The sequence below is a fragment of the Scyliorhinus torazame genome, chromosome 19 (assembly GCF_047496885.1).
Source record: "Scyliorhinus torazame isolate Kashiwa2021f chromosome 19, sScyTor2.1, whole genome shotgun sequence".
Classification (NCBI taxonomy): domain Eukaryota; kingdom Metazoa; phylum Chordata; class Chondrichthyes; order Carcharhiniformes; family Scyliorhinidae; genus Scyliorhinus; species Scyliorhinus torazame.
This window is the reverse complement of record NC_092725.1, coordinates 101,795,017-101,814,316: the sequence shown is the minus strand read 5'-3', so window position 1 is coordinate 101,814,316 and position 19,300 is coordinate 101,795,017. Positions and strand designations below refer to the sequence as shown.

General features: G+C 46.6%; 1 protein-coding gene across 1 annotated transcript; it reads right to left on the bottom strand.

The window, feature by feature from the left end:
* Positions 1 to 3,766: 3,766 nt before the first annotated feature.
* LOC140396372 (podocan) lies at positions 3,767 to 19,048 on the bottom strand. The gene is made up of 4 exons (XM_072484944.1): positions 18,915 to 19,048; positions 18,225 to 18,302; positions 8,934 to 9,804; positions 3,767 to 5,214 (listed from the first exon to the last, which is right to left on the bottom strand). Exons 1-4 carry the CDS (start codon positions 18,928 to 18,930, stop codon positions 4,128 to 4,130), a joined length of 2,052 nt encoding a protein of 683 aa, XP_072341045.1. The 5' UTR covers positions 18,931 to 19,048; the 3' UTR covers positions 3,767 to 4,127.
* Positions 19,049 to 19,300: the final 252 nt, after the last annotated feature.

The following is a 19,300-nucleotide window of genomic DNA, read 5'->3' as shown; positions in this document are numbered from 1 at the left end:
GTATGTGGTAATTAGCAGGAGGTTTCCTTGTCCATGTTTGACTTGGTGCCATGAGAACTCATGAGGTCCAGAGTCGATGTTGAGGACTCCCAGGGGAACTCCCTGCTGATTGTATACCACTGTGCCGCCACCTTTGCTGGGCCTGTCCTGCCGGTGGGACAGGACATCCCCAGGAATGATGATGGTGATGTCTGGTACATTAACTGTAAAGTATAGTTCTATGAGTACAACTATGTCAGGCAATTGCTTGACCAGTCTATGGGACAGCTCTCCCAATTTTGGTACAATCCCTCAGAATTTAGTCAGGAGGAATTTGCAAGGTCTGACTACAGACATAATTCCCAGGCCCTTCTCAGGGTCAGCTTTCAATAATTCTGTTCCATTAATTTTGTGCATAGTTCCTCCATGGGACAGGTTCTCTGGCAAGACAATGAAACTAGTTATTATTAATTCATTCAAAGGCAAATTAGAAAGATTTCTTTCAGAAAATAGCACCTTATGTTACAGTAGCTGAGTAATTTGCGACATAACATTTGGAAAATGAGGCAGGACTTGGTGGAATAGGTACCTTTGAATCTGTAGCCCCCAAAGCTCTCAACCACTAGGATTTCCTTGTGACATGCCTGGGTTTGCTGGAGACTAATTGACAGTGATTGGCTGCTATGTTTAGCTACCAGCTCTATTATTGTTTATCACAGAACTACCAGGATGGTAGAAGTTGAGTTAAATGAACCTTGGTTTTGTTTTCATCCATCAATTCCTGCATTCCTTAATTTGCGATACTTTACGTTTGTTGCTGCTGAGTTTGGTGTTCCCTCTGCTGCATAAATAGCATCAATTCTGCTGAAAAGAGAGACATGTTGCTGAAGCTTTTTATCTTGCACGTATCAGGACCAACACAAGAGTGCCAAATTTCAAACAATCACAACAATTTAGACTAAAGGAGGAAAGGGTGCGATTGTTTGGCAAGTCAACTCTGATTGACCGAGTATTGCCGTAGAGAGAGCTACAGGGAATTATAGGCCCTTCGTATTTCAGAAACTTAAAAAAAAGACATAAGACTTGATTATATTCCTTTCGTTTGGAGAGAATGGATCCCTACATGTGAATGTAAGTTGTTTCTAGCAAGCGTAAATGAGAGCATATTATGAGATTATCTTAAATTGGTTGTTAGGTTTGCTACTGGCACACTTAGGATTGTTCACCAAGTACTGCCCAATTACAGAATAACAATTGACGCTTTGTTTTGGGCTTTGCACGCGTGAGCTGTTTGAGTAATCTATATTTTGCCTATTAAGAATAACTGAAGGAATATGCTGCTTGATTCGATCAGCCAATCATTGGTACGTCCGGCCTACATAGCTGGCATCACACCGGCACTGAAATGCGTACACAATGTTGCTCAATTATATGGTAGGCAGAATGTCTTTTTAAACTGATGGTAGCATCCTAATGGAAAATGCTACTTGCGACGCAACTACATGGCAGCAGCATTAAAAGACTTGCTTAGGTTGTTCAAATCTTTGAGATACTTCGCCATTCCAGAGTAATTTGAGATAGACTGGGCACTTTTCAGGTAACACGTCTCTCTTTTTAACAATATTCAAGTTCTTGTGCTACCAAATAACTGTTCAGTTCAATGGTTCAATAAACCCTGAGTATTGTCCTTTTTTTTGTCAACAGTATTTAGATAAATTCAGTGTGAAAATGTAATGCAGCTAACTTTGTTGCAATCATACAGATCAGGGTTCCTTCCTTTGCAAAATGAAGCTCAGATGTTCATCTTCTGTGTTGATTTATGTATGGCAAGTACTTTACAATAAACCCAAGTGACCGCCTCTAGTAACAAGGCAAGTCGGTTCTTCCTTACATTTATCCGTGTCGCAAATGTAAAGGTTGAGGCAGTTTGGAGGGTTGCTTGCATTGAGGGTTGATTCATTAATGCCAGTTAATTTTTATTGTTAATTATTTTCAGAAGAGGAGTGTATTCCAATTGGCAATACATGACCAGTGGTGTCCCCCAGAGGTCAGTACAGGGGCCTCAGCTTTTCATCATATTTATAAGTGACTTAGGTGAAGAAATAGGGAGCCATATATCTAAGCTCACTGACAACACTAAATTAGGGAGCAAGTTAAGTAATAGTGTTGATGGGGCAGGAGGTTGCAAGCTTTTAAACCTTCCACTCATCAGGACACAAGAATACCAAATTTCAAAGGGAAAAAACATTTCACACTGGATGAGAAAATGGTACTGATTGGTTGGCAACTGGACTCTGATTTGTCAAGGCATTGCCATGGAGAATGCACCAAGGAACAGTTGCCCCCAAGCTTTTGCTTAAATTCAAAAAAAGCAAGTCAACTCTAATTGGTTGAGGATTGCCATTGGGAATGCACGAGGGAACATTTGCGCGCCCCCTCCCCCTCTCCCCTCTCCACGCTTTAGTTTAATTGAAAACAATGTAATGAATGGGCATGTTCTTCTCTGAGCCTGTAGCAAGGGTAGATGAGCCAAATTGGGAGACCGACTTAAATTGGTTATTAGTCTAATTCTTAGCACACTTGGGATTGTTCTGCACGTGCTGTCCAATTGCAGAATAATTAGATGTGATTTATGATTGGACAGAACTGACTGACCAATCCCAAGTATTCTAAGAATTATATTAATTACTAATTTAAGATTATGGGCGGGATCTACCAACCAATCCGTCAATGTTTTTGGGTGGTGGAGGCGGCCCGCCAGCGGGATTTACTGGTACCGCCATTGTCAACGGGATTTCATGTTGACTGCACCCCTTGTTGCTGGGAAACCCGTACACCATCGTGGAACCGGAATATTCCCCCGGCGTGGACGGTAAATCCCGCCCTATCTGTCAGGTTTGCAATGTAGTTTACTTAGCTAGAGGCAACATGTATTTATTTTCAGGACTCTGTCCTCTTCAATAAGAAAACATATATCCAGATATTGCATCTTTTTCAATGAAATAAAAGCACTGTGGACAACTGATCCTTGGTGCATTCCCCATGGCAATGCCTTGAGCAATCAGAATCCAATTGCAAACCAATCAATGCTCTTTTCTCATGCAATATAAATTGTTGTTCCTTTTGAAATTTGGTATTCCTGCATTTGTCTTGATGAGCACAAAATGAAAAGTTCTGACAGAATGCCTCTTTTCCCAGCAATACATTGATCAGAATACATTGTTCTAAATTGTGGGAAACTATTAAAGGTGAGAAACTTTGGGGTTCATGCTCAGAAATCACTAAAAATTACTGGAAGTAGGGGGGCTGGAGTACAAACGGATGGAAATTACATTACAGCTGTAAAGAGCTTTGGTGAGACTGTGTCTGGGCCATTGCGTTCAGTTCTGGGCACTGTACCTGAGGAAGGATATATTAGCCTTGGAATAGCTGTGGCGCACATTCACCAGAATGATACCAGGCATGAAAGAGTTAAATTATGAGAACAGGTTTCGCAGATTAGTATTGTATTCCCTCAAGTTTAAGGGGTGATGCAATCAAGTTGTTTTAAATGACTAAATGAGTAGGCAGGTAGGTAGTTAGATAGATAGATAGATAGATAAATTCAGTTGTTCATAAACAAAGTGCATTAATGAGATCCACTTTTTAAGTGCTGCACGAATGAACATCTGCTTATTCTGATGTGCAAAAGTTGCTTTTCAGCTGACGGCTCCTAATTAATGCTGTAGCCTTCTGCAGATTGTATGTGTTTGCTCAGGTGCATTGGTGAAAGGGGCTGAGTCAAACATGGAAAAGAATCTCTTTATTCATATACGTCAACCTACATCTACAAAATACAAAGGGAAACACATTAAAGTAACACAAAACCCCTGTTACATGTTCCAATTCTATTACAATACAACTTTACCTTGTATTAGAACACAGCCTTGTTACTTTTTAAACTAATACTCTTCATTGCATCCAAAGAAAAAGAGTTCCGTTCTGATATATCACAGGAAAGAAGGTAGCGTTTGCACAAAAGGTTTTCAGTCTGTTTTGCCCTGAGTGTAAAATAAACCCTGAATAAATTGGGAGCTAGAATTTGAGCGTGCGACCACTGTGAAATCTATCCTCTGGACTGAAAACAGGACTCATTTCCTCTTTGAAGCTCACTCGAAGTGAATCACCTGATAACCCCGAAGACATCTCAACGCACGGGCATCCATTTGCCTCAGATCAAAGTTGTTCTTCTCAAGGCGTACAAGTATGAGGCGACTCTTCCCCCACTGGTGACCACAGAGAGAATCTCTAGGAATGTCAACAATCTGATTGTTATGGAGGTAGAGGTATTGCAATGTTGAAGGTAGCTGACGGGGGACATAAAGTAGTCGATTGTGACTGAGGTCCAAACACCGTAGCCCCGCCAAGCCCCTGAAAGCACCAAAGGCCACCAGTGAAACTTGGTTGTGCGATAAATAAATTTCCTCCAGGTTCAACATGTTCGGAAAGGCATCTTTTCCAATCAAGGTGATGCCGTTGGTTTGTAGAATTAGCTTCTTCAAGGAGCGAGGGAGTAATTTGGGGATGGCGGTGAGGGAATTTTTGCTGAGATCCAAATATTCAAGCTTGCTCATGTGCTGGAAGGCCTTTTCCCTGATGCCTTTGTTGTTGAGTTGGTTGTCATGGAGACTAAGATATATCAGTGCAGAGGAATTGGTAAACACCTTGTCCGATATTTTCCTAACCTGATTTCCTTCTAAGTGTAACTCACGAAGACTTGTACTCAAATTTACAGGGACGGCAGTCAACAGGTTATCGTTCATTTTAATGATTTGCAAGTTGTGCACTGGCTTGAATGCTCCTGGAGGGATGGACTCATCCTTTATCTTATTGTTATTAAGGCTGATGATTTTGAGATTCTTGCAATTTGCCAAGACATTTGATGATATCATACTGATGTTGTTTGAGTTCAGCAACAGTTCTTCCAGGCTGTGGGGTAGATTGGCAGGGACACTGGAGAGATTGTTCTGGTCCATGTACAAGCGAGTCAGCTTCTGCATGCCTTCCAACGTGCCCTCTACCCCAATATCTGTCAGCATGTTATTGTTGAGGACCAGAAATTCCAGCAACATGTACTCATTCAATAAATCCAATGGAATTAAGTCGATCTTGTTGTTCATTAAGAAGAGATTCCTGGTGTTGAATGGAATTCCATACGGGATCTTATTCAGGCCTTTATCTGAGCACTGAACAATCCTGAAAGCAAACATTTTGGACTGAGGCAAAAAAAATAATCATTTCAAGGAACCAAACTGCTGCTCTTTAATTATGTGAAAATTCAGTAGCTTTATCGAACTATTAGTGATCACAGTTTTGGAAGACTGGCTTGGTGGGGGAGGGGGGAACAATGCACAAGAGTTCAGAGCAGAAAGTTCAGAGACATTGTGGTGCTGCAGTGAGTTACAGAGAAAGAGAGTTCTGGGATCTTTGAGGGCTTAGACAGAAAGGATGAAAACTTGAGAAAGGGAATGCCGCACAGTGATGGATTAGCCAAGAATGCAGGCTGCAGAGCTATAAATGAGGTGAGGTTTATGGACGATGAAGGATTTATGGATTAATCACTTGAAGCTCTTTGATTATTTTTTTGTTTTTGACAACAAAGGTCTGACATTCCTGAGCTCGAAATCTCTGGTGTAGAGCTGTATACACACTACGGTGAATGATTCCATGTCCTCTGCATCACCAAGGCGATGGACCTCTGCCAGTCTCCACCCTACCGCAACCCATCTGCCGCTGAAACCCTCACCCATGTCCTTGTTTTCTCCAGACTTAATTCTTTGCTGTTCTCCTGACTGGCATCCCAATTACAACACTCCCTAAAGCTGAATCCATCCAAATAGTTGCTCTCCATGCAAGGTCCTGAGAGACCCTTGATGAATCCAAATTTTTCTTTCAGCTGAGGTGCAGCAACTCAAAATCACGAGAAACGTAACAGCCCAAGTTTATAGTATCAAAACAATTTTATACCACTCCAGCAGTGAAATGGTTAACGTGTATGATTGGCCACGAGCATTTGTGTTTCAGTCAAAGGTCCAAAGCTGTCAGCCACCCTAACATTAATCAAACAGCAGTGGCTTCCCTCGAGAAACAGAAGCCCTATTGTTGAGAGGTTTCCCTGCAGCTGACAGGGAGACTCCTGTGAGATGCGGAGACTAGTGGAGCCTATCTCTCTGTCTCCAGTGCAGCTGCCAATCTCAGCTTGTGCAAAAGTAACAGACCACACAGTCCACTGGAAAAGAAAACAGAATTGTGCCAGGTCACAGAATTCAGAGACGACCGTCTGGACAAACTGAATCATAGCTGGGATGTTTATAGCTAAAACAACCAGACTGACATTTGTGTCTGATTCCCAGGGCTGCCGTAGTTCTGCAGTCTTGTTTACTGGTTATGTCTCAGCCATGCTTTGTAAAGGAGAGGAAGCTGGGTGTTGAAGTTATAGAAGTATTTATGGCTTAAGGAGGAGACGTTTCACCACATTGGGTCCAGCCAGTCTCACTCCCCCATTTGGTCCACACATCCCTGAAGGTTTACATCCTTCATGTGCCCATCCAATTTGCTTTTGAAATCATTGATCCTCTTCGCCTCCACCACCCATGAAATCTTTCCGTTTTCAGTATATTCACTCAGTCGTTTAAGATCCTGAGGGGTTTTGACAGGATGGATGTGGAGAGGATGTTTCCTCTTATGGGGGAATCTAAAACTAGGGGGCACTGTTTAAAAATAAGGGGGTCACCCATTCAGCAGAGCAATGAGGAGAAATGTTTCCTCTCAGAGGATTGTGAGTCTCTGGAACTCTCTTCCTCAAAAGGCACTGGAAGCAGTGTCTTTGAATATCTTAAGGCGGATCTAGACAGATTCTTGATTAAAAAGGGGGTAAAAGGTTATCGGAGGTAGGCAGGAATGTAGAGTTGAGGTGGCATTCAGATCAGCTATGATCTTTTCGAATAGTGGAGCAGGTTCGAAGGGCCGAAAGGCCTATTCCTGCTCGAGGTTCTTGGGCTGGATTGTCCATCCTGCCGCGCTACATTTCTATTTCACCCCGCCGGCGGGTTGCTCTGTTATGCCAGCCGGTCAATGGGGCTTCCCGTTGTGGGGCAGCCCCACGCCGTCGGGAAACCCCTGGGCTGCCATCAAAACGGAGTATCCCGCCGGCGGAGAATCCAGCCCCATATGTTTGTATATTCATGTGTCTCATTTTGTTTTCCGCAGTGGATGAATGGGGTTTTGGAGGAGGGGTGTTAGTGGGAGGAAGGATTAGAGAGTCCGGGAGGGGGGAATTGATGGAATGGTGAGGAGGGATCACTGGCTTCCGGGGCAAGGGGAGGGAAGAGGATCAGTGGGAGGGGCACAGGCCAATCACTGGGAGGAAAAATCGATGGCTGGGACCAAGGGGGGAGGGGGGGAGGGGGGTGGGGGGGTTAGATGGAGGTGGTGAATGGGGAGTGTAGAATCGGGAGGGGGTATATTGTGTGGGGCTGTGATAGTGGTGAAGCTGGGCGGATTAGTGAGAAGGGGTATCTGTGAGATGGTGATCAGTGGGTAGGGAAGGGTGATTGTGGAAGGGGGAATCAGTGGCTGTGTTGTGTGGGGTGTTCTGGTGTCAGGAGGAGGAGTGTAGGGTTGATGAGGTGAGTCCTATTTTAATGGTCCATTGAGTGGACAGGCCCTTGCTGGCTCCACCCGCTGGTAACTCTGGAAGCCTTCCTGCTAGCTAGCGGGACTTGGTGTGAGTTTCTCCACAACGTGGAATTCAAGACCACAATTCCCCGAAGTATCACATTTATAATCAAACTTCTGTATTAGTTGACTGAACTTATCACTGGGAAAGCAGACTTTCTGGGTTTTTTTCCTCTGGTTAACTTGCATTATGTTTTGAACATTAGAATTTGGGTCCTTTGCAGTCTGTCAGTGGTTTCAACAATAAAACTGTGAAACAAGGGGGTTCTGGGGAGGGCAGGAAATGGGTTGAGTGGTTATTTGAAATGAGAAAAGGGTGACGGTCAGGACAGGGCTGAGGGGGCAGTTTGGCGGTGAAGGAATGGCTGAGAGGAATGATGTGAGGTTGAGCGAAGGAGAGGGAAAGAGTACTGGGGAAGAAAGCAGAAGAGAAAGAAAATGTTAGAACAGAAGAGGAGACACAGAGGACAAAACTGCAACATGAAGAAGCAAATGGATGACCAGGTTTACCAACATATTACCGGCATCACCACAGAAGATCAATTAGCAATTCCTATTTTAACTTATTTTCATGAATTTTACATATTATAAGTGGGGAGAGATGCAATCAGATGCTATTTTAACACATCGTCTGTATAAACTGCAATTCATGCAGCTCAATCCCGAGAAATAGTGGGCCGCATTTTACGGTACCTCACCAGCAGATTTGAGCGTGGAGCTATGGGGTTGGGGGACTTGTAAAACTCCCCAGGTGTCCTCCCGCAGCCGTTTACCTGTCTGCAATATTATGGGGGCCAGGCCAGGCTGAGGACAGTTCGCCCATCTGCCCTCGTTCCAATTCAGCCCCTAAGTGACCAAATAATGGCAACTTAATGGTCGCCTGCTGACCAGACCCAAGTCTGAGGCCAATGGGAATAGATCAGGGTTGGGGATGGGGAAGACCCAGCAGGTTAAATGCTTGAGCCTCAGGCAGGAAAGGTGGGTGCACATTCCCCCAGGTAGTCAGGGATACTCCGTGCCCATCTGGTCTTTCCAACCCAAAATCCCTCTTCCACTGCCACTGGGTCAGAATCCATTAACTCCCTCTCTAACAGCACTGTGGGTGTACGTACGCTACAGGGACTGCAGCCCCCCCGCCCTCCCGGACCCCCCTGTTCTTTCACCATGTGAGACAATTTCATGAGTTAAGTTTGGATTTTGTTATCACTGACCACATTAACATACGATATAAACCATACCTTCCATAGCAGGCACACTGAGGAGGGCAATAATTGTCTTCAAAGTAGGGAACAGGTGTCTGCTTCACTATCCTTTCTCCTGTATTGGTGTTTTTCTTGGTTTTAACCTTCTGCCGCTTTTTCGGTTTCACACGCGCTTCGGGCTTCTTGATGCTCAGTTTGGAGGACCTTGGCTTCTGAGATTTCTGGTGTTTCTTTGTTAGTTTGGTGACTTTGTGTTGCTTTGGAGGTTTGGCGGTAATGTTAGTGATATTCTTCCCTCTCACTAGCCCCTGATGCGCGGTGATGGTACCGTTCCTCAATAGCTTGGGGATTGAGGAGGCGCCTGCTTTCTTCCTCGCTGACTTGGGTGTTGAAATCTTTCCCTGTGGTGACTTACTGCCTGTCGTCGAGTTGCTAAAGTATAGGGAAGAGTTAGAGGCCAGGCGAACATCTTGGTTCACAGTAATTGGCTGTTGAGCTGGTTTTAGGCTTTTGTTGACAGCGAGCTTTTGAACCTGATTGGTTTCTGATTTAATAGAGGCCTGAGCGGTGTTGACGTTCATTGTCAACGTAGAGAATGGCCTCAAGGTGACACTTATGTTATGGAGCAGGAAGGTTGCTATCGTAGTATTGCTGAGGTGTGATAAATTAGGGATTTGATTAAGACTGCTGAACATTGGAGCTTCAGGAATACGACCATTGCCAATCTTATTGCCAAACACGGGAGCCACATGCTCAGTAACATTGGTAGCAACAGCAACTGTTGTGATATCTGATATTTGGAAGTTGGTGCCATTGGCTTCTTGAAGCCTGGTCACATTTTCCAGAGCTTGTGCCGACATGAGAATGGTACGCACTATCTGCACCTCTATCTGTCTGCTTTCCGTAGCTGTTGGAAGAGAAGGAAACACAGGTTTTACAATTTACAAAATGGTATGTACAGACAGCTGGAATTTCTTCCAGCGAGTAGATTGGGAGAGGGCTTGGAACTAAAAACATCCATTTATACTATTTCTCAGCCCACAAGCAGTGCTGAAAAGGAACTTACCTCATGGCTCCAGTCCTCTTGCCTCCTTTTTGCTGCCAGGTTTCCAGAACCCTGGGATCCATTCAAACTTAACAGCTGTTAAACTCTGAGGCATTTTTATTTAAGCAACTCTGAAGAGCAAGTTACTTTGCCCCCCTACTACACTCACGTGAATGGGTTTGAAGCATAAGACCATAAGACATAAGAGCAGAAGTAGGCCATTCAGCCCATCGAGTTTGATCCACCATTCAATGACATCATGGCTGATCTGATACAATCCTCAATTCCACTTTCCCGCCTTATCCCCATAACCCTTGATTCCCTCATTGATTAAAAATCTCTATCTCAGCCATGAACATAATTAATGACCCAGCCTCCACAGCCCTCTGTGGTAAAGAATTCCACAGATTCACTACCCTCTGAGACAAGAAATTTCTCTTCATCTCTGTCTTAAATGGGAGACCCCTTACTCTGAGATTATGTCCTCTGGTCCTAGACTCTTCCACAAGAGGAGACAGACTCTCAGCATCTAGTCCTGTCAAGCCCCCTGAGAATCCTGTGGCCGAGTTTCAGCAGACTAAAGTCTGCTGTCGGGCACGTTGAGTGAGCTGTTCCTCTGTGACTGCAGCGCCATGAAACATCCTGCTATCCAACGGCACTTTGCCATTTTTTTGGGCCTTGGGGAGATTCTCTCCGCCGAGGCCGCACTTAGAGGATTTCCTGGAAAGGCTTCTCACAGATCTGGCGCCATTTTGTCTGGCAGTAGCAACCTTCCCCCGGGACCCCCCCCCCCCCCCCCCCCCCCCCACACCCCTCTCGAAATGATTAGACCCCCCCAGGACGTAACCCCTGGTAGTGCCAACCTGGCACCCTGGCACTGCGAGGGCGAGAACCAGATTCCGCCAGGTGGAGCAATTCGGGTGACTCGCGATTGGCACGGAGCCTGATTTGGGGCTCGCTCATGATTCACCTGTTGCACCCGACGCCGGGTGCCATGGGGTTGCTGAATCTTGCCCTGTATGCCTCAATAAGGGTCGAGTTACATTTTTGAAACGTGAATCTTCTTCCACCACTATCCTGCCCTTCAGTTGTGGTGGGAGAGGGGAGAATGTTAACAATCCCCCATTAACTCTGTTTCTCTCTTCCCTTGTGCTACCTGATGGCTCACTGAGTGTTTTTCGCCTTTTCTGTTTGCACTTCAGGGGCGAGATTCTCCGACCCCCCGCCGGGTCGGGGAATCGCCGGGGGCTGGCGTGAATCCCGTCCCCGCCAGTTGCCGAAGTCTCCGGCACCGGATATTCGGAGGGGGCGGGAATCGCGTCGCACCGGTTGGCGGGCCCCCCTGTGCGATTCTCCGGCCCGGATGGGCCGAAGTCCCGCCGCTAAAATGCCTGTCACACCGGCATAAATTAAACCACCTACCTTACCGGCGGGACAAAACAGCACGGGCGGGCTCCGGGGTCCTGGGGGGGGGGGTGCGGGGCGATCTGGCCCCGGGGGGGTGCCCCCACGGTGGCCTGGCCCGCGATTGGGGCCCACCGATCCGCAGGCGGGCCTGTGCCGTGGCGGCACTCTTGTCCTTCTGCCTCCGCCACGGTCTCCACCATGGCGGAGGCAGAAGAGACTCCCTCCACTGCGCATGCATGGGAATGCCGTCAGCGGCCGCTGACACTCCCGCGCATGCGCCGCCCGGAGATGTCATTTCCGCGCCAGCTGGCGGGGCATCAAAGGCCTTTTCCGCCAGCTGGCGGGACGGAAATTCGTCCGGCGCCGACCTAGCCCCTTAAGGTTGGGGCTCAGCCCCCAAAGATGCGGAGCATTCCGCACCTTTGGGGCGGCGCGATGCCCGTCTGATTTGCGCCGTTTTGGGCGCCAGTCTGCGGACATCGCGCCGTTTCCGCCCCAGGTTTCCAGCGTCTATAGTATTTTGCTTCTCTTTGCTGATTAATGGATGATAACAACAACTTGCATTTATACAGCACCTTTAACATAGTCACAGCATTCTAATGCATATTAGAGGAGCATTATCAGGCAAAATCTGATGAGCCACGTAACAAAGTGATAGGGAAGATGAGCAAATGCTTGATCAATGGGTTTTAAGGAGCATTTTAAAGAAGAAAAGAGACGGAGAGGCTTTGGGAGGGAATTCCAGGACTTATAGGACAGGATGGGAAATTATAGGCCGGTTAGCCTGACTTCAGTCATTGGTAAGATTTTAGAGTCTGTTATTAAAGATGAGATCGTGAAGTACTTGTTAGTGCATGGTAAAATAGGACTGAGTCAGCAAGGCTTTGTCAAAGTGAGGTCGTGTATGACAAATCTGTTAAAGTTCTTTGAGGAGGTAACAAGGAGGTTAGACAAAGGAGAACCAATGGACGTGATTTATTTAGATTTCTAGAAGGCCTTTGACAAGGTGCCGCATAAGATCCTGGCATGGATAGAGGATTGGCTGACTGGCAGGAGGCAGAGAGTGGGGCTAAAGGGGTCTATTTCAGGATGGCAGCCGGTGACTAGTGGTGTGCCTCAAGTGTCTGTGCTGGGACCACAACTTTTCACAATATACATTAATGGTCTGGAAGAAGGAACTGAAGGCACTGTTGCTAAGTTTGCAGATTATACAAAGATCTGTAGTGGGATAGGTGGTATTGAGGAAGCAAGAGGGCTGCAGAAGGATTTGGAAAAGCTAGGAGAGTGGGCAATGAAGTGGCAAATGAAATACAATGTGGAAAAGTGTGAGGTTATGCACTTTGGAAGGAGGAATTTAGGCATAGACTATTTTCTAAATGGGGAAATGCTTAGGAAATCAGAAGCACAAAGGGATTTGGAAGACCTTGTTCACGATTCTCTTAAGGTTAACGTGCAGGTTCAGTCGGCAGTTAAAAAAGCAAATGAAATGTTAGCATTCATGTCAAGAGGGCTAGAATACAAGACCAGGGATGTACTTCTGAGGCTGTATAAGGCACTGATCAGACCCCATTTTGAGTATTGTGAGCAGTTTTGGGCCCCGTATCTAAGGAAGGATGTGCTGGCCTTGGAAAGGGTCGAGAGGAAGTTCACAAGAATGATCCCTGGAATGAAGAACTTGTCGTATGAGGAACGTTTGAGGACTCTGGGTCTGTACTCGTTGGAGTTTAGAAGGATGAGGGGGGGATCTTATTGAAACTTACAGGATACTGCGAGGCCTGGATAGAGTGGACGTGGAGAGGATGTTTCCACTTGTAGGAGAAACTAGAACCAGAGGACACAATCTCAGACTAAAGGGAGGATCCTTTAAAACAGAGATGAGGAGGAATTTCTTCAGCCAGAGAGTGGTGAATCTGTGGAACCCTTTGCCACAGAAGGCTGTGGAGGCCAAATCACCGAGTGTCTTTAAGACAGAGATAGATAGGTTCTTGATTAATAAGGGGATCAGTGGTTATGGGGAGAAGGTAGGAGAATGGGGATGAGAAAATATCAGCCATGATTGAATGGCGGAGCAGACTCAATGGGCTGAGTGGCCTGATTCTGCTCCTCTGTCTTATGGTCTTATTTTATTTTATTCATTCATGGGATTTGGGCTGGCTATTGCCCATCCCTAATTGCCCTCGAAAAGGTAGTGATGAGCTGCCCTGTCCTGGATGGTGTCAAGCTTCTTGAGTGTTGTTGGAGCTGCACTCATCCAGGCAAGTGGAGAGTATTCCATCACACCCCTGACTTGTGCCTTAAAGATGGTGGACAAGTTTTGGGGAGTCAGGAAGTGAGTTAACACTCTTGTGGAACCCAGGCAGCTGAAAGCACGGCCATCAATGTTGGAACAATTAAAAATCGGGGATGCGCATAAGGCCAGAATTGGGAGGGCCCAGATATCTCAAAGGGTTAGAGAATGTTCCAGAGAATGAGAGATAAGAGCAAGATGAGAGCAAGGTGAAAACAAGAGTTAAAATTGAGGTACTGTCAAATCCAGGTGTCAATGTTGGTCAGCAAGTACAGGGGTGATAAGTTTTGGATAAACTCAAATTTATGCAGAGTGCAAGATGGGCTTAGAGGGCTGAAGGACACATTACCACACACAAATAAACATGCAAAGGCTTTCTTCATTTCTAGCTCGGCATTTATTGAATCGGTCAAGCACCACTGTACCTCTGTGTGATAAACATGAGGAGCGCGCTAAAGACATGATCCAAGAGAGCCGGGAAACATCATTACGTACAACAAGGCCAAGTTCACGAAGGTCAGTAAGTGTGTCAGAACTCTGAAAAACACTGACTAAACTCTGATTGCACACTCCTGCAACACCCCGTAATTTGGAGCTGAAAATAAGTGTTTCGGTGGACAACTTTACTTTCTCCGAAGAGCTAATTACACGGAGAGCAGAGAGATCAGTTTGACTGGTGCAGATAATGGCTACCTTTTTTTCTGAAGGTTGAAAATTACAGACAATCAACATCTTCCTCATCGTTATATTCAAGCAACTGTTATTACCGAAACAGTTGATGCTTGCATCAGTTATCTGGCTCGTCTGCAAGTGCGAAACAACCAACAGTCCAGGTGGGCTGTGATTGCCCGATTTTACTTTGTTTCCACCAATGGAACTGGGTTTTACCGGATTACCCACAATCTGCAGCCATTTTGGATTTGGTCATTAAATTCTACAGAAGGTACGGTCATTGACCTTTCAACAAAAAAATGGCAGAAACATAAAATCAGATTCCCGATCCTTGGGCATTCCTAATACAGGAACATGAGGTGGCTTTCGGAGCAAACACCAATAAGCAATCTTATCCATAGATTACGCACAATGAATCTGGCATGGCAGGCTCATGAAAATCCAAAGCCTAACAACATGAAACTGTAAGAAGATGTAAATGGAAGACATTGTTTACCCAGTCTTTCGGGACTCAGGGCCAAAATGTTTTACAGTCAATGAGGAATACCTTTTGAAAAACACTCCCTGTTGAAATGCGGCAACTAATTTGAGCACAGCATGCTTCCACAAACAGCAGCGTGATGATGGCAATTTAATCTGTTGTCAGCAATGTTGGTTGAGGGATAAATATTGGCCAGGACACCAGGGAGAACTCCCCTGCTCTTCTTTGAAATAGTGGCCACGGAATCCTTTACGTTTATCTCATCTGACTTAGAGACAAGAGACCTCTGCCCACTGAGCCACAGCAGGGACTTCCACAGGGCATTGTGACCTTTCCGCTAGACTGCTACCCCGTTCCCCCACCCCTCCCCCTCACACGTGCAGGGACTTACTAACTATGTCCTTGTGAGACCGAGGTGAAGATGATGCCAATGAACCAGAAATCGGTCACACTGGAAGAACAAAGCTGAGTAGGGAGCTGGTGAGAGCAAGGAGCTGAAGGTTGGCAGACACATTGCTCAGTAAGGTGGCCTGTTACAGGGTAGTGAGGACTATGCCCAGGTAGGCATGATACATTCCATAGATTCCCTACCGTGCAGAAGAAGGCCATTCAGCCCATCGAATCTGCACTGACTCTCTGAAAGAGCACCCTAACTAGGCCCACTCACCCTCCCTATCCCCGTAACCCCACATAGCCTGCACATCTTTGGACACTAAGGGGCAATTTTAGGATGACCAATTCACCTAACCTGCACATCTCATATAGATGCACTGGAAAAGATAAATGACAGGTTATTTTTATCTGACAAGCAATGTAATTCTTAATTCATTTGATCCCGGGGGTGATTTAGGCAGTTAAATTATGAGGGCAGGAAACATCAACTTGGCTTGTATTCCCTTCACTGTGGACGATTCAGGGCTGTGCAATCATGGCGTTCAAAATGTTAAAATGATTTAAGAGGTAGATATGAAACAATATTTGATTGATTGGCTGATCAAATCGTACAGCATCTTCTTTAAGAACAAAGAACAAAGGAAAGTACAGCATAGAAACAGGCCCTTTGTCCCTCCAAGCCTGCGCTTACCATGCTGCAGATAGAATAGAATAGAATAGAATCCCTACATAGCAGAATGAGGCTGTTCAGCCCATTAAGTCAGCACCGTGGGCGCAATTCTCCCATCGGGAGACTAAGTCCCGACGCCGGAGTGAAAATCGGAGTGTTTAACTCCGTTGTCGGAGGCCGCTCCCAGCCCCCTATTCTCCCGCCCCCGGGGGGCTAGGAGCGGCGTCACGTCATTTACGCGCGCCGGGCTTTGGCGCCACGTAAAAGCGGCGCCGCGTAAATGACGGGGCCAGTGCCACGTAAATGAGGTCACACACGCATGCGCGGGTTGGTCAGCGCCAACCCGCGCATGCGTGGTTGCCGTCCTCCCCGAGGCCGCCCCGCAAGAAGATGTCGGATGGATCTTGCGGGGCGGCGGAGGAAAGGTGGTCCTCCTTCAGGGAGGCCGGCCCGCCGATCGGTGGGCACCGGTCGCGGGCCAGACCCCTTTTCAGGCTGCCCCCGGTGCAGGAACCTCCATCCCCCCCCCCACAGGCCGCCCCCCACCACCACCCCTCCCCCCCCAGCATTCCCACTCTGTTCCCGCCGGCAGCGTCCAGGCGTGGACGGCGCCGGCGGGAAGCCGTCGTGTTGGGCAGGCCGCTCGGTGAGCGGCGATTCTCCCGGCGGGCAGCCATGATTCTCGCCGCGCCGGTTTGGGGGGGTGGGAGAATCGCGTGCCGGGTGGCGTGGCGGGACTTGCGCGGCGCCCCGGCGATTCTCCCATTCGGCGTAGGGGGGGAGAATTCCACCCCAGATCTCTGAAAGAGCACCCTACCTAGGCCCATAAATCCCACCTATCCCCATAACCCCACCTACAGAGAAATTCCCAAGGCCAATGCACTTAACCCGCACATCTTTGGAGTGTGAGAGGAAGCCAGAGCACCCAGAGGAAACCCACGCAGACATGGGAAGATTGTGCTTACTCCACAGAGACAGTCACCCGAGGTCGTAATCAAACCCGGTTCTCTGGCGCTGTGAGGCAGCAGTGCTAACAATTGTGCCACCGTGCCGCCCTCTGCAGTAGGCAGAGTACAGAGTACGCAAGCAGACCATGCTCACAAAAGCCAAAATCAAACACCCACTGTTGATGTGATTCCACAACTGGGCAGCACTTGCTGAACAATTCTTGATTGTGTGACACCAACAATCAATTTCAGATAATCAGTTGAGCTCATAACGCGTGGCACAATTACAATTGCTAGAAATGACAAACATTTATAGGCAGGGACCCATTAACTGCAAACAAAAGGAATTGTTCAAGTCTTTCACCTTTCTTGAATGACCTGGGAAATGGGGTGGGACTATAGTTCCCATTGCTTTCCCCCTCTGCCAATCAGAGTTGACTTGCCAACCAATCATCACCTTTTTCTCCTGTAGTATAAATTGTTGTGTTTCTTTGAAAGTTGGCACTCTTGCATTTATCCTGGTGAGTGCAAGTCGGAAAGTGTCAGTAACGTCTCTCTCTCTCGCTCTACAGCAATATTCAAACTAGGGAGCATTAAAACTGAACAGGCTGGGGACGGATATCAGGAAGCAATTTTTCACACAAAGGGTGGCAGAAATCTGGAATTCTCTCACACAAAAATACGTTGGGGCAATAGGAGCCTTGAAGGCCGGGATAACAGAGTTTTATTGAACCTGGGTAACAAACAACTTGAAGCGAAAGCAGGTAGATTGAGTTGAGCCACAGATCAATCATGACTTAATTGAATGCGGTGGAATAGCTGGATGGGCTGAATAGCTTCCTGTGTTCCCAAATGACCTGAGAGTTCTATTTCCTTTAGGATTAATTCTTAAATTCCTGCACAACGTGCGCTGCACAATAAAATAAACTGGATCATGTAGCACGGCATTACCAAATTGCCAGGAGCAGATTGCAATCATAAATACTGGGTGACTCGGGGCAGGATTTCCCCCCTGGGCTTCAGAATCCAGCTGACATGGCCGGATGGGGGATACGACCCCGCACTGTGTGGGCAACAGTCGCCTGACTGTGATTTCCCCCAAATTGGCCAATGAGGGGATTATCCCAGTCAGCCTCCGATAATTTGATAGGCCTTTAACGAGATCAGTCGGCTGCCCGCTGCTTGTGGGCAGGTAGCCTTTCCTCTGCTCTCCCCCCCCCCCACTCTTTCCCCCCACCCCTCCCCCCAAGCCCACCTCTGGGAAAATGTCCCAGGAGCGAATGAATCCAGCCAACAACATGAATTTATGCGTTTTCCTGCCTCAATCGTCAGTAACCCCTATCTCGGCCCAGCGATGTGTTGATGCTTGACACAGAAGGAAAGTTCTGTGTTACACCACACTGTGCAATTCTTGATTCTACTCACTGTTTTGTGAATCAGTGGCTGAAGATTGTAGTAGCAGTGAAGCCCACATCAACGTCCCTGCAAAACTCTTCATTTGGCCTATATTAGAATGTATAATGAAACATGCACAGAGTTAGAAAGAATAACAGAATCTGCAGCAATTTAATTTGACTTGCAGAGAATGTACAGCCTGGAAACAGGCCATCGACCCAACTGGTTGTATATGCTCCACTCAAGGACTCTCTCACTTTATTTCTTCTCATGCTATCAGGATATCACTTTTTCCCTCATGTACTTATCTAGCTTCCCTGGTGAACATCCATGTTATATACCTCAAGCTCCAAATTCTAACCATTCCGTGGGGAAATAAGTTTTTCCTGAATTCTTTAGTAGGTTTATTAGTGACCGTCTTATATTTAGTACCCCTAATTTTGTACTCTTCAACTGGTGGAAGCATCTTCACCACGTCAACCCTACCAAACCCCCCTCTTTAAGGTCAGCCCCTCGGTCTTTTTTCTAGCGAAAAAGAGTCTCAGTTCGTCAACCTTTCCCCTTCTCAGTTCCAGGATCTTCATCTGTGAACTACGCACAGTGTCGAGCATGATACATGCTTTAAGTGCAATTTTACAAAGTAACATATGCCTGTTCAATTTAGGAAAACATACACAATAATAACGGGAAACTCGCCCGCTAACTCCCAGCTGACACTACCTTTATCGTTCTTCATTTTATTTTGACTTTCACGTTGCCTACATCCTTGACTCCATCTGAAACTCTGGATCACTGTCGATGTGAGATGCTGATGTATCGGCGATGGGCTTAGTGCTGCACTGGTATATATGGCCACAGTTACTAGCAATCCCAACGAGGACCTTGATGTGACAGAACTCCCAGATTTTCACAGACAAACACTAAAAGGGGAAGCATTTCTTTGCAGGTCTGCTGAAAAAGGTCACAGGAGGTCATGCAGGAACAAGAAGGAGACTTCTATAAAACAATTGCATTCTGCAAGTCGGGGGACTTAAGAGCAACCAGGCGGTGCCATTGTGACACTTTCTGTTGGTGGAACTCTCCATATCCAACTTATGTACCTTTAC